At 32.7% G+C, this 17,946-nt stretch overlaps 1 protein-coding gene and 1 long non-coding RNA gene across 4 annotated transcripts in view; one reads left to right on the top strand and one right to left on the bottom strand.

The window, feature by feature from the left end:
- The window catches only part of LOC123229880 (disease resistance-like protein DSC1), a 31,932-nt gene that overhangs the window by 12,970 nt on the left and 1,016 nt on the right, over window positions 1–17,946 (top strand). Inside the window, exons 2-9 of one of the 3 annotated variants that reach the window (XM_044655886.1) lie at window positions 9,445–9,512; window positions 9,667–10,759; window positions 11,269–11,568; window positions 11,654–12,601; window positions 12,710–13,204; window positions 14,298–14,597; window positions 14,688–15,638; window positions 15,741–16,229. In XM_044655886.1, the coding sequence (XP_044511821.1) occupies window positions 9,445–9,512; window positions 9,667–10,759; window positions 11,269–11,568; window positions 11,654–12,601; window positions 12,710–13,204; window positions 14,298–14,597; window positions 14,688–15,638; window positions 15,741–16,229 (4,644 nt within the window). Of the gene's footprint in view, window positions 1–8,865; window positions 9,513–9,666; window positions 10,760–11,268; window positions 11,569–11,653; window positions 12,602–12,709; window positions 13,205–14,297; window positions 14,598–14,687; window positions 15,639–15,740; window positions 16,654–17,946 lie in introns of those variants that run through there. The other 2 variants (XM_044655884.1, XM_044655885.1) reach the window with 2 other exon arrangements.
- On the bottom strand, window positions 433–3,847 carry LOC123229894. Its single transcript, XR_006504979.1, has 4 exons — window positions 3,781–3,847; window positions 3,572–3,681; window positions 708–791; window positions 433–623 (listed from the first exon to the last, which is right to left on the bottom strand). It is a non-coding gene; the product is annotated as an uncharacterized LOC123229894 (long non-coding RNA).

Below are 17,946 nucleotides of genomic sequence, written 5' to 3'. Positions count from 1 at the left end.
GTTTATCTAATATTAATAATCATTCCAAAAGTTACAAAAGAATCATGAGGAAATATATTAACAATTAAAATAGCTAAAGAATGTTTTGAAAAATTTTGAATCATTTGGTTAAAGAAAAAAAAAATACTTTAAGATTGAATGTCTCTTTATACCTAGAAAAAAAGAAAGAGTCACGCTCTTTAAACGTCCTAAGAAAGAGGCTTAAGCCATCGATTCTAACCCGTACATCCCAGGTGTGGTCCACTTTACCTTTTTTAAGTTACTTAACTTGCTTTCTCCGTCTTCTAGCCCGAAGTCAGTCTCTTAGCGTAAGCTTTCGAAGTGGTTGAAGTATGGAATGCGGTTTAGGTTGCGGGTCTAGTGCCATTGCCCCTACCTTTATTGGAAGTCCTGGACATTTCCTTCTTTCTTCCTTTGTTTTTTTCTTTTTAAGAGCTTTTCTGTATCAAGTATTTGTTCTTTGTTGTTGGCAGGGAGGAAATGGTTTTCTTCTTCCTTTTGTATCCCCATCAGCCTCTCGCCTCTGCATCTGGATTTGTGCTTGGAACAGTCTTCTCTCTTCTACATTTGCACTCGGAAGATCTCGAGATCTTTATCAGAGTGGTGAGATTATCCCTTTCACTCTAAACCCATAATAGAGAATGGTGAATTAGACAAAACATTATTTATAGATGTATGCAATGTAAACTTGGTAAAATGATACTTACTGCATGAATAATTTTGAAGGAGCTCTCATTATCACATGTAACAAGTAAGTCACTCTTTCTATCTTTGCTTTTTGGAATTATGACCTATAAGAAGCACATTGACTCTTAAAACATAAATTTTGGCCTAAAGTAACTAATAAAAAAAAAATTAAAGAAAAAGCATTGTGTATTGAGATGTTGGATGAAGGTGTGTGTCCTGATGTCTTGACATTTAGAGTGCTCCTAAATGAGCTTTGCAAGAAAAGGAAGTCAATGGATTGAAAGGAGTTGTTTGATACAATGATTAGTAAGGAATGCAGACCTAATGAATATAGCTATACGTACTACTTTGATGAATTGGTATTGCAAGAATCCAAAAGTTATACAAGTTATGAGTCTTTATTCAAAAGGTGTTAGGCCAGGCCACAGGTTGCTACCTATAACACATTGTTAATAAGTCTTTTTCTTACATGTAAAGATAAATATGCAAGGAAACTATTTGGGGAGCGGCAACTGAATAATGTTCCACCCAATTTAATTACATTTAATATTTTAATTGATGGGCTCTGCAAAAATATGCTATTAAACTATTTCATACTTAATAAAATAGGAACTTTCAGCCTGAAATCATCTTTTTCTATCGTCTCATTGATGGAATATGCAAAACAAGGAAACTCAACAAATCTTGGGAGCTATTTCATAGATTGTATATGAAGATTTGGATCCAGATGTTGTGACCTAATGATTGAAGGGCTCTTGTAAAGAAGGGCTCCTAGAAAAGCAAATGATTAATTATTTAAACATATTTTAGATGTTGGAGTCTTAAGTGTGTGCTTTGATAGGTACAACCTAAAAGTACAAAATTTATATCAGTTTATAAGAAATGGATTAAACATCATCCAACGAAACATCAGGAATACCTTATGAATTTGTACATTGAATCTCGAGACTCAAGGTTCATCAATGGGTGGTTCTGTGAAAATATATATATTCAAACATATCTTTTTTTTTTAATCCCACAAACTAAATATCAAACAAAGTAAAGCAAGCAAAAATAGATCAAATCATGTCACACCAATGGAAGTATCTCTAATACATGGTTTGTAGAAATAAGGTGAAGAAAGTTTCTTGAAACAAGACCATAAGCTAATTACCCAATAAATTATATACGACTAAACTTTTAGTTCAAGGAGTCAAACCATTAAACAACTAACACTACATTTACCAACTGTAAAAGCTTATGTTATATTAAAATGAATTAGTGAAATCTATAATTATATAAATTTAACAAATTTTAATGGATAACACAGCATAACATATAACAAAGCAAAGTCAGTTTGTATGCATGACTAGTTGTGCAGTATTACTCCAATATCAATACAATAGAGAATATATGGAACGAGTAGAACTTCAGACTTCCTGTGTCCATTATATTTCATAGCACCAGTAAAAAACATTGAATTTTCAGGCATTTAAGTCTAAAAAATATCTGGTATCAAAAGATTTCTGGCATAGATACTTTTTGGAAAAAAAAATGTTAGGATCCCAAATGTAAGGTATGAGATTTGAATCCCACATTGGAAAGTATGGACAACTAGTGTGGGGTTTATCTGGCCTTAGGCTCTCCCACCTCAATAGCTAGCTTTTGAGGTATAGTTCTCCTAAGGTTCATATCATTTGGTATCAGAGTCATCATCATATCTCTCAGTTGTAATCGCGCAACGCGGGTGGTAACGCCAGCATTGTAGTGTTCGCCCGGGGCTAGCAGGGAGTTAGAGCACAGCTAGCCCGCGTAGACGCCGAGGCTGCGGAGCGTCATGGTATGTTAGGATCCCAAGTACAAGGTATGAGACTTGGATCCCACATTGGAAAGTATGGGCAACTAGTGTGGGGTTTATATGGTCTTGGCCCTCCCATCTCAATAGCTAGTTTTTGAGGTGTGGTTCTCCTAAGGTTCGTATAAAAAATCCCTTAAGAATCAAAAATAAAAGGTGCATTACATCAAGATAATACTCATTATCTAACAATTTTAGAAATCATACCAGCTGCTACAGATGAAAGCATTGTAGTGTTCGCCCGGGGCTAGCAGGGAGTTAGAGCACAGCTAGCCCGCGTAGACGCCGGGGCTGCGGAGCGTCATGGTATGTTAGGATCCCAAGTACAAGGTATGAGACTTGGATCCCACATTGGAAAGTATGAGCAACTAGTGTGGGGTTTATATGGTCTTGGCCCTCCCATCTCAATAGCTAGCTTTTGAGGTGTGGTTCTCCTAAGGTTCGTATAAAAAATCCCTTAAGAATCAAAAATAAAAGGTGCATTATATCAAGATAATACTCATTATCTAACAATTTTAGAAATCATACCAGCTGCTACAGATGAAAGATAAGTCTTGTTTTTTATTTTCCTATAACATATGGATAACCTACAATCAAGCTTTTGTGGTTATTTCAAATTGCTCAAGAAATTTAAATATTTCATTGCACATTATAGGTAGATTTTAGTACTTCTAATGAAAGTTTATTATGTTGGGGATACTTGAGACTGTATTGTTTGTTTGGGTATGTAGGGTCTTCATGTGTTTTGAATATTCAATATCAATTATCTCTTCATGCCATGCCTCTCCACTCTCATCTTACCCCATTATTTTTTTCCTTCTATATTATCTCCCCTTAATTTTCTATCTGTGATAATCGAGATCACAAAGCAAAGAAAGGGACAGTGGATGGAAATTGAGGAAAGCAAAGAAAAACTAGAAGACAAGTTGAGAAAGAAATTAATGAAATATTTCATTCCTATTATATATTATTATCTAAAATGCTTCTATAACTTTATTATAGATTCCCCATCAATAAACCTAATATACATGTGTCAAACAGAGTACTCACCCTTCAGAGTCATCGATAGGTTCATTTATTAACTGAAGGAATTCTGCCTGGTGTTATTGAATTAATCTTAAAAGCTGCGGGTTTTGCTTTCCAAGCTCCTGAAGCATAGGCTGTAACACAGAAATAGCAGTCTTAACTCCAATCAAAGGTCAAGATTAACTAAAATTAACTGATTCAAAGCAAAAGAAGAAAAAGAAAAAGTTATGGACCTGTAAAATCCGTGGATTTGATTTCACCATTCAACATAATGCTTGAACTGAAATGCTAATAAAGTTACAGAAAACAATTAGTCAGTGGTAGGAAAAAGTTTCAACAGTCAATTAAGCATATCAAGGCCTAATCAAGTAATTCTTCAACATAAGCAGAAAATATTGTGAAATCCAACCATAACCCAAACTTTCTGAGCATATTGATCAATAATTACTTAAAAGATGTATGAATTAGAATAATTATCAAATATTCATAAAAACATGTATTTCTGAGTAGATTATGTCATGGTTCATTTTCTTATGATAAAAATGACCCATTACATCAACTTCAACACTGCTAATCCTACAACACATCAACAAAATCATATTAAATGGAATGTAGCCAACACATGTTAACTACAGGACAATAATTGAAAGGAAATTGAACTCAACACATTCTGTCACTGCAACGTGGTGCTTCAATAGAATCAAATAAATAAAACAAATAGTGAAGAAACAACACTTAGACAATACATGAATAATCATACTAGTTGATTGCTTCCAAGAAAGTCCAAGGATCCAAGTCCACCGGCAGCAGCACCAGAAAGTGTCTTCCGAAAGTGGACATAATAAGTGAAGTTTCTCCCTTGAATTAATTGAATCAATTGACATGAAATAGGCCTACCCGTGAGTCAAGTGCTAATTTTGAACTGGTGTGATTTTGCTTACAGGATCCAAATGAACCACCAATGAGATTCTTGTTAGATGGAATGGATCATCTATGACATCTAGTGCACAAGTATATTAAAAGTTAATTGAGTTTATTATTATACAACAACGCCTACCAGACATCCAAGCACATATTTTTTTCCCTTCATGACAATTATGAACAGATTACAAATTACGCAGTTTTTATTGAAAATCGCACATCAAACGTCCGTTATTCCTAAGTGTGTAAGACTTTGTTCCACAAAGGCAGTAACTCAAAATGAGCATCATCATCATCATAATGCACTTAGACCTTGTTTTAAAAATTTCAATATTACTATGTAGGAATTTTATCAAACACTTTGTGAGCATCAAAATGCACTAAAACTTTATTATCAAAAGCACTTGCATTTTGATGCACGGAGTTGCCTTGGAAATATGATTAACAGAAGAATCTAGAAAAGAGAAGATGAATTACAGAATGAAGAAGAAGGAGAGAATTTGGTTCATGAGTTTTGCGCCAAAAACTATTCTATTCAATTATTCCGAAATTTTTTAAAGCATAACACGCTCGTCCAATTAGACGACACCGTATCAAGACAAATATAAACGACACCGTTCCACAAATGCTTTCCATTAAGAACCGACTCATACGGCACCGTGTCATGATTCAACTGAACCACAAGTCTTCATATTTTCTCCTTCCTGCCGCCACCAACGAATGAAATTGTTTAGTCCGCAACACATTTCTTCCAATAACATGCAAAGACAAATGAATGGTAAGCAAAGACAACTTCATTCTGCTGCTTACCAGCAGCCTTACAGTGCACATCCTACACTTGTGCAACCTTTTGTTCATGTTCCCCTCGGTGATGCGGTTGACGCTGTCGGCAGGATTGATCAGGATTTTATGTTGGAGATCTGGGTTGTGGATATACACTTGCTTTAGGCTTTATTGCACAGGCTATTAACTAATCTATATTTTTCTAATATTTTTTTAATTATTTTATAAATATTATCGATCATATATCAGTTATCAAAAACCCTAAATATTAAAATTCTTTTTTGTAATTAAAATTTATCATTGTCGGAGACTTTTTTAAATTGAAAAAATAAAAAAAATTTAAAAATTTTTAATACTTCCGATTTATAAAGTTTTGAACCATCGATTTATGACGGTTCATGAACCGGCGCTTCGACAATTTAAAAATAAAAACATCTCAACCGAACCATCAGAATCCGATTTCAATTTCAATTTAGACTAGTTTTGATTCTGATTTTATACATATCAGTTTTAGTCTAGTTTATAGGCCAAACCAACCCATGACCAGGTCTAACTTCAAGTCTAACCCAACAGACACCCAAACTATCAATCATGTGTGGATAGCTAAAATAAAAGTAAAAACTTAAGCTGAAATTAGAAAGCATAAACAATGTAAAGTTTCCATTAAAAAACCGAACAAAAATTTGATTTAAAAAAAAGATGTAATAGTGATTGGCCCTTGCCAGACTTCTTGTTTTTGGACAAGATCCCTTGGATTAAGGGATGATTAATCTATAGGTTTTGATTGCAATATAACGTTATTTTTGAATTTTTAGTTAAATTTAAAGTATAAAATTCTCTATTTGATTATGTATTATATTATATTATATTATTTTTAATAGTTAATTAAATATTTTATATTTAAATTATTATATTAATTTTCAATAATAAATTTGTGAAAAGCACTTTATTATAATATTATTGTATTTTCAAAAACATATTATTAATAATATATCATATTAAACTTATATATACATATTTTATATTTTTTATATAAATTTTAAGAACATTTTTTTTATAAATATATTATTTTTGTTATTTATTATATTATATTCGTATAATTCATTAACTTTTTTTTTTTCGTTCCCTGTTTACCAACTAAGTGGTAAAGCATTCCCCTTTTTGATTTGAAGTTGAATGGTTATGATTAGTCCACATATCTTGACTCAAAACTAAACCGTCATGAAACGTATGGTGCATTTGTTCATACAACGTCGTTTTTCAATCAACCAATAATACCACACCATAGTTCAAAAATTCACTGTGTTAACAACACGCAAAAAGAACAATACGATGCGGCTTTCCCTTATAATTTGTTTACACGTAATCCCTTATTAGTCTCATTTCCACCGTTTTCTCATCTCTGAAGCCAACATTCCAACTCAATGTTTTTTTGAGTTTATATATGAAACTAATCAACTAACATATCTGATTCTATGGTTAGTAGTTTGTATTCCATAATTAATATTTTTTATTTGATTAAAATCAGTTAATTTTTAAATCGATTCAGTTTTACTTTAAAATTCATTTTAATTCAAAAAAATTATCAAATCAATTCAATTAACCAATTTTAAAAATATTACAACTATTTGTTTAATCAGATGAGTGCTCATATTTGATGAACTTGTGTGTTAATGGAGAACCGAGTTTTAATCTTTTGGTAAATCTTGAAATCTGTCTAGTCCGGTTGCCGTTGAGTTTTTCTTACAAGATGCAGATACTCCTGACCCCCGTCTGGATATTGATGCTGCCACAACTCTTGACAAAGATCTCCAAAGAAGTGCTCCAGATCATGTGACATCTGACGCACCAACTTTAAATTATTAAAGTTTTCACGTGTTTCATGAAAAGTCTTGCATGGCCCCCTCTATTATTGAAAGCTTTTCTAAAGCTTCGCTGCATGTCCCTTACAATGTAAAAGCTGTCTGTACTCTTGTCTGGTTTTTTATGCTTTTGTAAACCTGCATAAGGCACCTCCACTTGTTGTAGAAGGCATCCTGAAACTTACAGCGTGTTTGTTCACACAACGTCTTTTTTAATCAACGAATAAGAACACACTACAGTTCAAAAATTTACTGTATTAATGACACGTGCATAGAACAATACGCATTCCAACTCCTCGATATTTGTTTGAGTTCATATATGAAACTCATCAACTACCATATCTGATTAGATTAATTTTTAAAGATAAAACCATATAGTGTTATAATCACATCCACAACAAATCTAACTTTCAGAGTTATTTTCAACTGGTAAGTAATGGATTATGAATTATAAAATTTAGATCTAAAAATGAGTGTTTTTCAACATCCACCATAATTAGTGTTTTTTATTTAATTCAAAATCGATTAATTTTTAAATTAATTCAGTTTTAATTTATGACTTTTTTAAAACTGAAAATTCATTTCAATTCAAAAAATTATCAAGTCAATTCAATTAACTAATTTTATACATAGTACAACTATTTATTTAAACAGATGAGTGCTCATGTGAGATAAACCTGGGTATTATTGGAGAACGGAGTTTTAATCTTTTAGTGAATCTTCAACCCTGCCATCATGAACAATAATAAAGTATTTTCACCAATGTCATCAAAGACAAAAGAAGCAAAATTATCATAATAATAATAATATATTATTATTATTATTTTCAAGTTAAGACAAAAGGGGCAAAAATTTATTTTCACCAATGCCAGTTGTTTCCTCCAGCTTGACCTGGATTCATCTTCTTCTCCAGTGATGCTTCTGCTTCTTTTCCTTCCATATTTTCAGATTTTTTTTTCCATAATTTTGCTTTTACCTGGAAGCAAGAGCAAGTCTTTATACAATTGTATAATTACAATTAGCACTAGATGTTGTAACAATTGATAATCAGCTTTTCATAGTAGATTTTATTACCTTGTGCTGTGCCCAGTCAAAGTTTACAGAATAGATGTTTCAACCATAACATGGGTTGAGGTTAATAATTTGGGTGGTCAAGCTTTGTTTATTGATGAGATTGGTGGGATGAGATTGAAGATCTTGGCAGCATTGATGACAAGAAATAAATCAATTATATAAATCATTAATTTATGAAAGTATTTTTTTTAATATATTTATTAAAGAGGATAAATCAATAATTTATGGTTAATTTATAAGAAGATAGGTGAATGATAAGTGAGTATTTGATCTTTTTAAATTTAATGGGTGAAAATTTGTGAATAGACTAAGCCTTTGGTAGGAGTAAGTCATTTGACCAGTACCACTAATTTATGATTAAGCTAACAACACTAATGATTATAAACAATTTAATTACAGAAACTATGAATTTAAATAATGTTAGTGTATGAGGATATTTTTGTTATTATATTTATTAAAAGGGTAAATCAATAATTTATGATTAAACGAATAAAAAACATTAACATAATTAAATGGTAGACGCGTATTTAATTTTTTTCAAACTCAACGGGTAAGAATTTCTTCATAGGCTAAACTTTGGGTGGGACCAAGTGTTTTGGCAAATAAGTCCAACAAAAGTCAGACAAGGCGGCCGAGCGGCCTTATTTTACAATTTCAGGAAGGTTCAAGGAAGTAGCATTGCAGATGAAGCAAACCCACTTTTATGATAGTTTTTTTTTAGGAAAAATATTATTATTTTCGTTGCTGAAGATGTTACTCTAGCAAACTTTCTATATTGCTTCTCCCGAAGTTGCTGGTTAATTTTTGCAAAGTGATTTAAGTAGGATGGCTTCTTCTTCTTCCACTACGGTTGAAGTGAAAAAGCATGATGTATTCCTCAGTTTCTGTGGTGTTGACACCCGCCTCACTTTTACCAGCACTTTACTTGGAATTTTGCAGAGCAGTGGTATTGATGTTTTCATTGATAACGAACTCAAGAGAGGAGAGCACATTTCTTCATCTCTTATAAAGGAAATTTCGGATTCCATGATTTCAGTTATCATTTTCTCGGAACGTTATGCATCTTCAAGATGGTGTCTGGAAGAACTTGTGAAGATCTTGGAGTGCAGGAATACGGAAAAACAGGTGGTAATACCAGTTTTCTATCATACCCCATCAGATGTAAGGCATCAAACTGGATATTTCGGAGAGGGATTTAAAAAGCTTCTAGGAAGTTTGGATAAGGGGAAGTTAGAGAGGGTACAACGGACAAAGAAGGTGCTGCAGTGGAAGAATGCTTTGAGAGAAGCAGCTAATATATCCGGCCGATCAACAGAAGAGGACCCGTAATTTTCTACTCTTTAATTTCGTACCCTGCAGTGTCAGATGATTAATTTAATTTTCACATTCTATATAACATTTTGTTTTTCACTTTTGTTAGATTTTTCCATCTCTTAATGATTTATTGCATTATAACACTCTGTTTTTCATTTTTGCTAGGTTCGATTATAGTCTTGCAAATAAAGTTTTCCAAGATATTTGGTTGACACTAAACAACATGATCCCGACTAATAATTACGGAGATTTGGTTGGTGTTGCATCAACCATCCCCCATCTTATAGATTTATTGAGCACTCGGTTGGGAAATATCCATGTTATAGGAATTTGGGGAATGCCTGGTATAGGTAAGACAACTATTACAAATTGTGTATTCAACCAAATAAGAAGTCATTTTGAGGGTTCTTATTTTGCTGACAATATTAGGGAAAAATCAATGAGTCCTAACCAACTAAAACCAATACGACAAGAACTTCTTTCAACTATTTTTAAACGTGCTGATTTGGTGATAAATTCCAAAGTAACAGAAACAATGCTTAGACGAAAACGGGTTCTTATTGTTTTGGATGATGTGACAACTTTGAGTCAAATAGAATATTTAGTTGGAGATATATATTCCTTAGGTAGAGGAAGTCGAATTATTATAACAACTACAGATAGACAAGTACTTCGAAATTGTGGAGTGTATGAAAGATATATATATGAGATGAGGGGATTGCCTGAGGATGAAGCTCTCAAACTTTTTAGTTGGTACGCTTTTAAGCAAAGTAATCCTAACAAAGATTATGATGACCTATCAAAAAGGGTTGTAAAATATGTTGAAGGTATTCCATTAGCTCTTAAAGTGTTGGGTTGTTATTTACTTGGTAAGTCAAAACAAATTTGGGAAAGTGCAATAAATAGATTAGAAATAATTCCTCATAAGGATATTCACAATGTACTAAAAGTATGTTACGAGGGACTGAGTGATGATGAACATAATATGTTTCTAGATATTGCATGTTTCCTTAAGTTGGAGAATATAGAATTTGTGATGGACTTCTTGAATGCTTGTTACTTGGAGGCTGAAATCGAAGTAAGTGTTCTCAAAGACAATTGTCTCATGAACATATCAAGAGATAATAAGGTAATAATGCACAATTTGCTTCAAGCTATGGGAAGGGAAATTGTCCGACAAGAATTCCCCAGAAATCCTGGTACACGTAGCCGTTTATGGTACCATAGAGATATTGATAGTGTATTGAAGGAAAACAAGGTGAGTGTTGAAAACATTTTATAAAGTTAGATTTGTTAATTTATATATACGAGATTTAACATAATATCATCTACATAAAATGAATAATGTTGTGCATATATTTTTTTATAATACAATTGGGTATATAAATGATGTGTCATTGCATAATTGAGTATTACTTTATTATTTATTCAAAATTACCCCATTATAGGATAACACATTATCTATATACTCAATCGTGTATTAAAAAGTGTGTATATATTGTTTTATTGTATAAGAATTATGTTTCGACTTTTGTTAGGTTGGCATAAATGTGTTTGAGTAGTGTTATGTGCACAAACAATGACGTGTCATTATATGATTGAATATTGGTTTATCTTTAATTTTTAATTATCCAATCATATGATGACATACCATTGTTTGTATACATAATTTTATTGAATGTGTGTTGGTCTATCTGTTATCATTTTTCAGGGCTTATAAACTCTTAATAAGTTTGTAGCTAAGAAATTTTCTTTCCATGGTATCAGATGTCTAATGCAATCGAAGGCATATGTTTAGACATGTCTCAGCAAGTAGAAGACATATACTTACAACCTTCTTCTTTAGGAGTGATGGATCAACTGAGATTCTTTAAACTACATAACTCAGTGGATAATATCAATAAGGTGTATGTTTCCCACAGGCTTAGTTCTATGTCCTCTGAGCTACGATACGTATGCTGGTATGGATGTCCATTGGAATCATTGCAGCCAAATTTTCTGTCAAAGAACCTTGTTGCACTTGACATGCCTCATAGCCATATTGATCAACTTCGGTCAAGTGTTCAAGTAATGCAGTGATTTTTGTATTACGATATTTTCTTCTTCTGTTGTCATTATCAGAGTGCTAATTAGGTTACTTTTTATGTTACAGCTTGTTAATTTGAAACGTATTGATCTAAGTTTTTCTAAACGTCTGAGAAGCCAAGATCTCTCATTGACTCCAAATGTTAAAATTTTGGTTCTGGAAGGTTGTACAAGTTTACATGAGATTTCCTCGTCCATTCACGGTTGCAAATATGAGCTTCATATGTTAAATCTAAGGCACTGCAGAAGCCTTGAGAGTCTTCCAACAGACATTCATGTAGCATCTTTCGAAAAAGTTATCTTTTCTGGATGTTCGAAACTCAAGCAGTTTCCACAGGCCTCGTGGGATATGAAAGAGATATATTTAGATGAAACTGCGATCGAGGATTTGCCCTCATCAATAGAGAATTTATCCAGACTAGTTATATTAAATCTTAAGGACTGTTCAATGCTTCAGAGGCTTCCGAGCAATATCCGCCAGTTGAAATCTCTTCAATATCTCAATCTGTCGGGGTGTTTAAAACTTGATGGATTGCCTGATAAATTGGGAAATTTAGAAGCTTTGAGGGTGCTTAAAGCAGAGAGGGTGGCTACAAGAGAAGTACCAACATCCATTCTAAATTTAAGATGTCTAGAAGAGTTAGATATTACCAACTGTAGTATTGTGAAGTTGCCGAACAATCTTGGTCAGTTATCATCGCTAAAAAGTTTACTTCTTGGCAGAAACTTCTTTAACAGCATTCCAGAAAGTATAGAACAGTTGTCTGAATTATCTTATCTTGATGTAAGCTATTGCGAGAGGCTTCAAATCCTGCCAAAGCTTCCAAGAAAATTGGACAATATAAATGCAAACAATTGCATATCATTGGAAGAACCACTAAGTTTACGAGATCTTCTGGAAAGGGATTTTTCTCACAGCATAAGATTTAACTTCAGCAATTGTTTCAAACTGAATCAAAATTCCTGCAGCAAAATTGTGAGACAATTTCGACAGTCAGTTCATCAAATTTTAAGGGTATGTATGGTTGGGAACAACTAAATGGTCTCCTCACTCTTTTTTATTTCGTATAATTTCCATTAATAGTTAACTTCAATTTATTTATTTATTTATTTTTTTTTACAGAGATTGGGACCAGAAATTTTTCTAAAAACTGATAGAAGTTATTTCTGTTTTCCGGGAAGTGAAATTCCAGGCTGGTTTACCTTTAATGGTATAGGTTCATTTTTAACTCTGGCTCCATGGGCATTTTTTCGCAGTAGCGAATTGACTTCTCTTCTTATCTATGTTGTGGTGGAGTTTCGAGACTATCATAATAAAGACCAAGGTTTGGCGATTGGCTTTGAGTGGTTGCTCACGACAGAAGATGGTGTAGAAGAAGTTATCCATGGAACTTGGAGTATATGGGACGATGGTACTGGACCCGACTATGTGGATTCAGATCACGTATTCCTGGGAATTGATCATACTTTCAAGTTCGATGATCCACTTTTACCTAGAGATAAAAGATATTTTGGCATAAGCATCCGATTTCATGTTGAGAATTCATATACTGAAAGACTAGACTACTGCAAAGTAAAGAAGTGTGGATTTTTTGTCCCAGATAAGAATCCACCCCAGGTAAATAAGTTACCATTTCTTTTTCCCTTTTTCTGCAATGTCTATCTTTTTAAGATTTTATTTTACTTCGATTCTCGGATACATGTGCCACATGTTTATTTTTCTTTATTGCATCTAACCATTACCAATGCCATTTGTCATTGGTTTTCATTTGTTATACTTCACTTACGATCTAGGCCAAATGTTCCACAAACAAATTCTCTTCTTATTCATATAACATGGATTCAATGTAAATTAGAATCTTCCCCTATTCTAATTTCACTTACACTTGATGGAGAAAAATTTTGTGATCAATATTTGTTTGTTATCAATTTTCTCACTCACAACCGAAATGAAACCACTCTATACTCTCTCACTCTTATCGAGATTCTAATTCTTTCTTAAACCATTTACATATATAGAAATCCTATGAAAGATTTGTCAAAATTGTGGAACTTACTTCATCTCAAATTAATATTCCAATTAGAATATAATTTTTCTAATATTTTTTATGTATAATTTTTTATTTAAAAAATATAATTAAGAATAAAAATATAATTTTTTAGGAATTTAAATAAAAGTCTTATTAAGATATGAATTATGAGTGATCTTAGGAATAGTATTTCAGATATTAAGTACAAAAAAGGTTAAATTCTAGGGCTAGGAATGGAATACAATAGAAGAAACTATTACAATTAGAGAGTGAGAATCACTAAAGAGAGGCATAGAGTGAACCAATTTGTGAGGCTTGCTAGAGCCTCCTATAGATTTTTTTGAAAAATGGACATGGCTCTTTCACGGAGAGTATCGTGTATTAAAGAGTGTGTACATATTGTTTTATTGTATAAGAATTATGTTTCGACTTTTGTTAGGTTGGCATAAATGTATTTGAGTAGTGTTATGTGCATAACTTTTGTACACAGACAACGACGTGTTATCATATGATTGGATGTTGGTTTATCTTTAATTTTTAATTATCCAATCATATGATGATATGCTATTGTTTGTACACATAATTTTATTGAATGTGTTTTGGTCTATCTATTATCATTTTTCAGGGCTTATAAACTCTTAATAAGTTTGTAGCTAAAAAATTTTCTTTCCATGGTATCAGGTGTCTAATGCAATCGAAGGCATATGTTTAGACATGTCTCAGCAAGCAGAGAACATAGACTTACAACCTTCTTCTTTAGGAGTGATGGATCAACTGAGATTCTTTAAACTATATAACTCAGTGGATAATATCAATAAGGTGCATGTTTCCGACAAGCTTAGTTTTATTTCCTCTGAGCTACGATACGTATGCTGGTATGGATGTCCACTGGAATCATTGCAGCCAAATTTTCTGTCAAAGAACCTTGTTGCACTTGACATGCCTCATAGCCATATTGATCAACTTCGGTCAAGTGTTCAGGTAATGCAGTGACTTTTGTATTACGATATTTTCTTCTTATGTTGTCATTATCAGAGTGCTAATTAATTTGGGTTACTTTTTATGTTACAGCTTGTTAATTTGAAACGTATTGATCTAAGTTTTTCCAAACGTCTGAGAAGCCAAGATCTCTCATTGACTCCAAATGTTAAAATTTTGGTTCTGGAAGGTTGTAAACGTTTACATGAGATTTCCTCGTCTATTCACGGTTGCAAATACGAGCTTCATATGTTAAATCTAAGGCACTGCAGAAGCCTTGAGAGTCTTCCAACAGACATTCATGTAGCATCTTTCGAAAAAGTTATCTTTTCTGGATGTTCGAAACTCAAGCAATTTCCACAGGCCTTGTGGGATAAGAAAGAGATTTATTTAGATGAAACTGCAATCGAGGATTTGCCCTCATCAATAGAGAATTTATCCAGACTAGTTATATTAAATCTTAAGGACTGCTCAATGCTTCAGAGGCTCCCGAGCAGTATCTACCAGTTGAAATCTCTTCAATATCTCAATCTCTCGGGGTGTTTAAAACTTGATGGATTGCCTGATAAATTGGGAAATTTAGAAGCTTTGAGGGTGCTTAAAGCAGAGAGGGTGGCTACAAGAGAAGTACCAACATCCATTCTAAATTTAAGATGTCTAGAAGAGTTAGATCTGACCAACTCTAGTATTGTGAAGTTGCCGAACAATCTTGGTCAGTTATCATCGCTAAAAAGTTTACTTCTTGGCAGAAACTTCTTTGACAGCATTCCAGAAAGTATAGAACAGTTGTCTGAATTATCTTATCTTGATGTAAGCTATTGCGAGAGGCTTCAAATCCTGCCAAAGCTTCCGAGCAAACTGGACAATATAAATGCAAACAATTGCATATCATTGGAAGAACCACTAAGTTTACGAGATCTTCTGAAAAGGGATTTTTCTCCCGGCATAAGATTTAACTTCAGCAATTGTTTCAAACTGAATCAAAATTCCTGCAGTAAAATTATGAGACAATTTCAAATGTCAGCGAATCTTCAAATTTTAAGGGTATGTATGGTTGGGAACAACTAAAAGGTCTCCACACTCTTCCTTATTTCTTATAATTTTCATTACTGGTTAACTTCAATTTATTTATTTATTTTTTTACAGGGATTGGGACAGGAAATTTTTCTAGGAACTGATAGAAGTTATTTCTGTTTTCCGGGAAGTGAAATTCCAGAGTGGTTTACCTTGCGTGCTACAGGTTCTTCTGTATGGTATCCATGGCCAAATTTTTGGAGTAGTGACTTGACTTCTCTTCTTGTCTGTGCTGTGGTAGAGTTTCGAGACTATAATAAAGACCGAGGTTTGGCGATTGGCTTGGACTGGTTGCTCCAGAGAGAACATGGAGCAGAAGTAGTTATCCATGGAACTTGGAGTGTATGGGACAATGGTACTGGACCCGACTATCTGGAATCAGATCACGTATTCCTGGGATTTTATCCTACTTTCAAGTTCGATGATCCACTTTTACCCAGAGATGAAAGATATGATGGCATAGGCATCCGATTTCATGTTCAGAATTCATATGCTGAAAGACTACATGACTGCAACGTAAAGAAGTGTGGATTTTTTGGTCAATATCTGAATCCAGTCGAGGTAAATAAGTTGCCATTTCTTTTTCCCTTTTACTGTGTTATCTATCTTTTTAAGATCTTATTTTACTTCGATTCTCGGGTATATGTGCCACATGTTTATCTTTCTTTATTGCATCTAACCATTACCAATGCCATTTGTCATTGGTTTTCATTTGTTATACTTCACTTACGATCTAGGCCAAATGTTCCACAAACAAATTCTCTTCTAATTCATATAACATTGATTCAATGTAAATTAGAATCTTCCCCTATTCTAATTTCACTTACACTTGATGGAAAAAAATTTTGTGATCAATATTTGTTTGTTATCAATTTTCTCACAACCGAAATGAAACCACTTTGTACCCTCCCGCTCTTACCGAGGTTCTAATTCTTTCTTGAACCATTCACATATGTAGAAATTCTATAAAAGATTTGTCAAAATTGTGAAACTTACTTCATCTCAAATTAATATTTCAATTAGAATATAATTTTTCTAATATTTTTTATGTATAATTTTTTATTTAAAAAATATAATTAAGAATAAAAATATATTTTTTTAGGAATTTAAATAAAAGTCTTATTAAGATATGAATTATGAGTAATATTAGAAATAGTATTTCAGATATCAAGTACAAAAAAGGATAAATTCTAGAGCTAGAAATGGAATACAATAGAAAGAAACTATTACAGTTAGAGAGTGCGAATCAAAAAAGGAAGGAATAGAGGGAACCAATTTCTAAGGCTTGCTAGAGCCTCCTATAGTCTTTTCAAAAAAATGGACATGGCTCTCTTACCGAGAGTAAACCACTATAAAGCTTGTGCTTGTGTATAGGGGTTACGTTTAGTCTTTTGTTTGTTATATTTTTACCTTCATAGGGATTTAGGATTTGCTTGCATTTGATTAAATCCTGACAAAATTTACTGATATTTGAGCTTGGAAATAGATTACACATTTAGGAAGGTGCAAATTGAAGATCATGCAGAAAATTGCATCTACCTCTTTTAGGAAAGCGACTAGAAAAGATGTCATTTGAAGATTGAGAATGTTTTAAGTGCTCTAAAATCAATTGTCACATCTATTTATTAGAATTGTAATTATATTTTTTTTAATAAATCTGATTGTTTTTTACTTAAAGTAAATTAGATTAATATCCTATGTTCACATATGTTGTCCATTCTCACTAGTAATGCCCACAATCATAATATTAACTTGATAACAGACAAATGTAATACGGTTAATATTATCATAGTATTAAACGACATTATCAAAAAACAATCTTGTTACAAAATGGTTTGTTTGACAGTTTGATACAACATATGAGTGTATATTAAGTAGACATATTTACTAGATCTAACCAGTCAAGAGGATTTCACATGGACGCGTAATCTATTGTTTATGAAACACATCCTCTAACAAACAATGTTATATGTGATCCTTCAATTTGAGTCGCTAGACCATTTTATACAAAAATTGATATAGTTTGACATCAATCTAACATAGTAATTAAAAAACGATTATTAAAATGGTAGTGATTGCCCATACTAAGGATTGCATGAAGGTTATATTGGATCAATATATGATTTATCACTCTAAGGTATAAGAATATATATCTCTGTTAGGCCTATTAACAAGTATCAATGACCACTAAATTTATGTGGCCACTATAGGATTGAATTATTGCTCAATATAATATTGTCCAATCATTGGTACAAACATTAGTCAATGCACATTAAGA

The sequence above is a fragment of the Mangifera indica genome, chromosome 11 (assembly GCF_011075055.1).
Source record: "Mangifera indica cultivar Alphonso chromosome 11, CATAS_Mindica_2.1, whole genome shotgun sequence".
Classification (NCBI taxonomy): Eukaryota; Viridiplantae; Streptophyta; class Magnoliopsida; order Sapindales; family Anacardiaceae; genus Mangifera; species Mangifera indica.
This window is presented reverse-complemented; position numbering and strand designations above follow the sequence as displayed.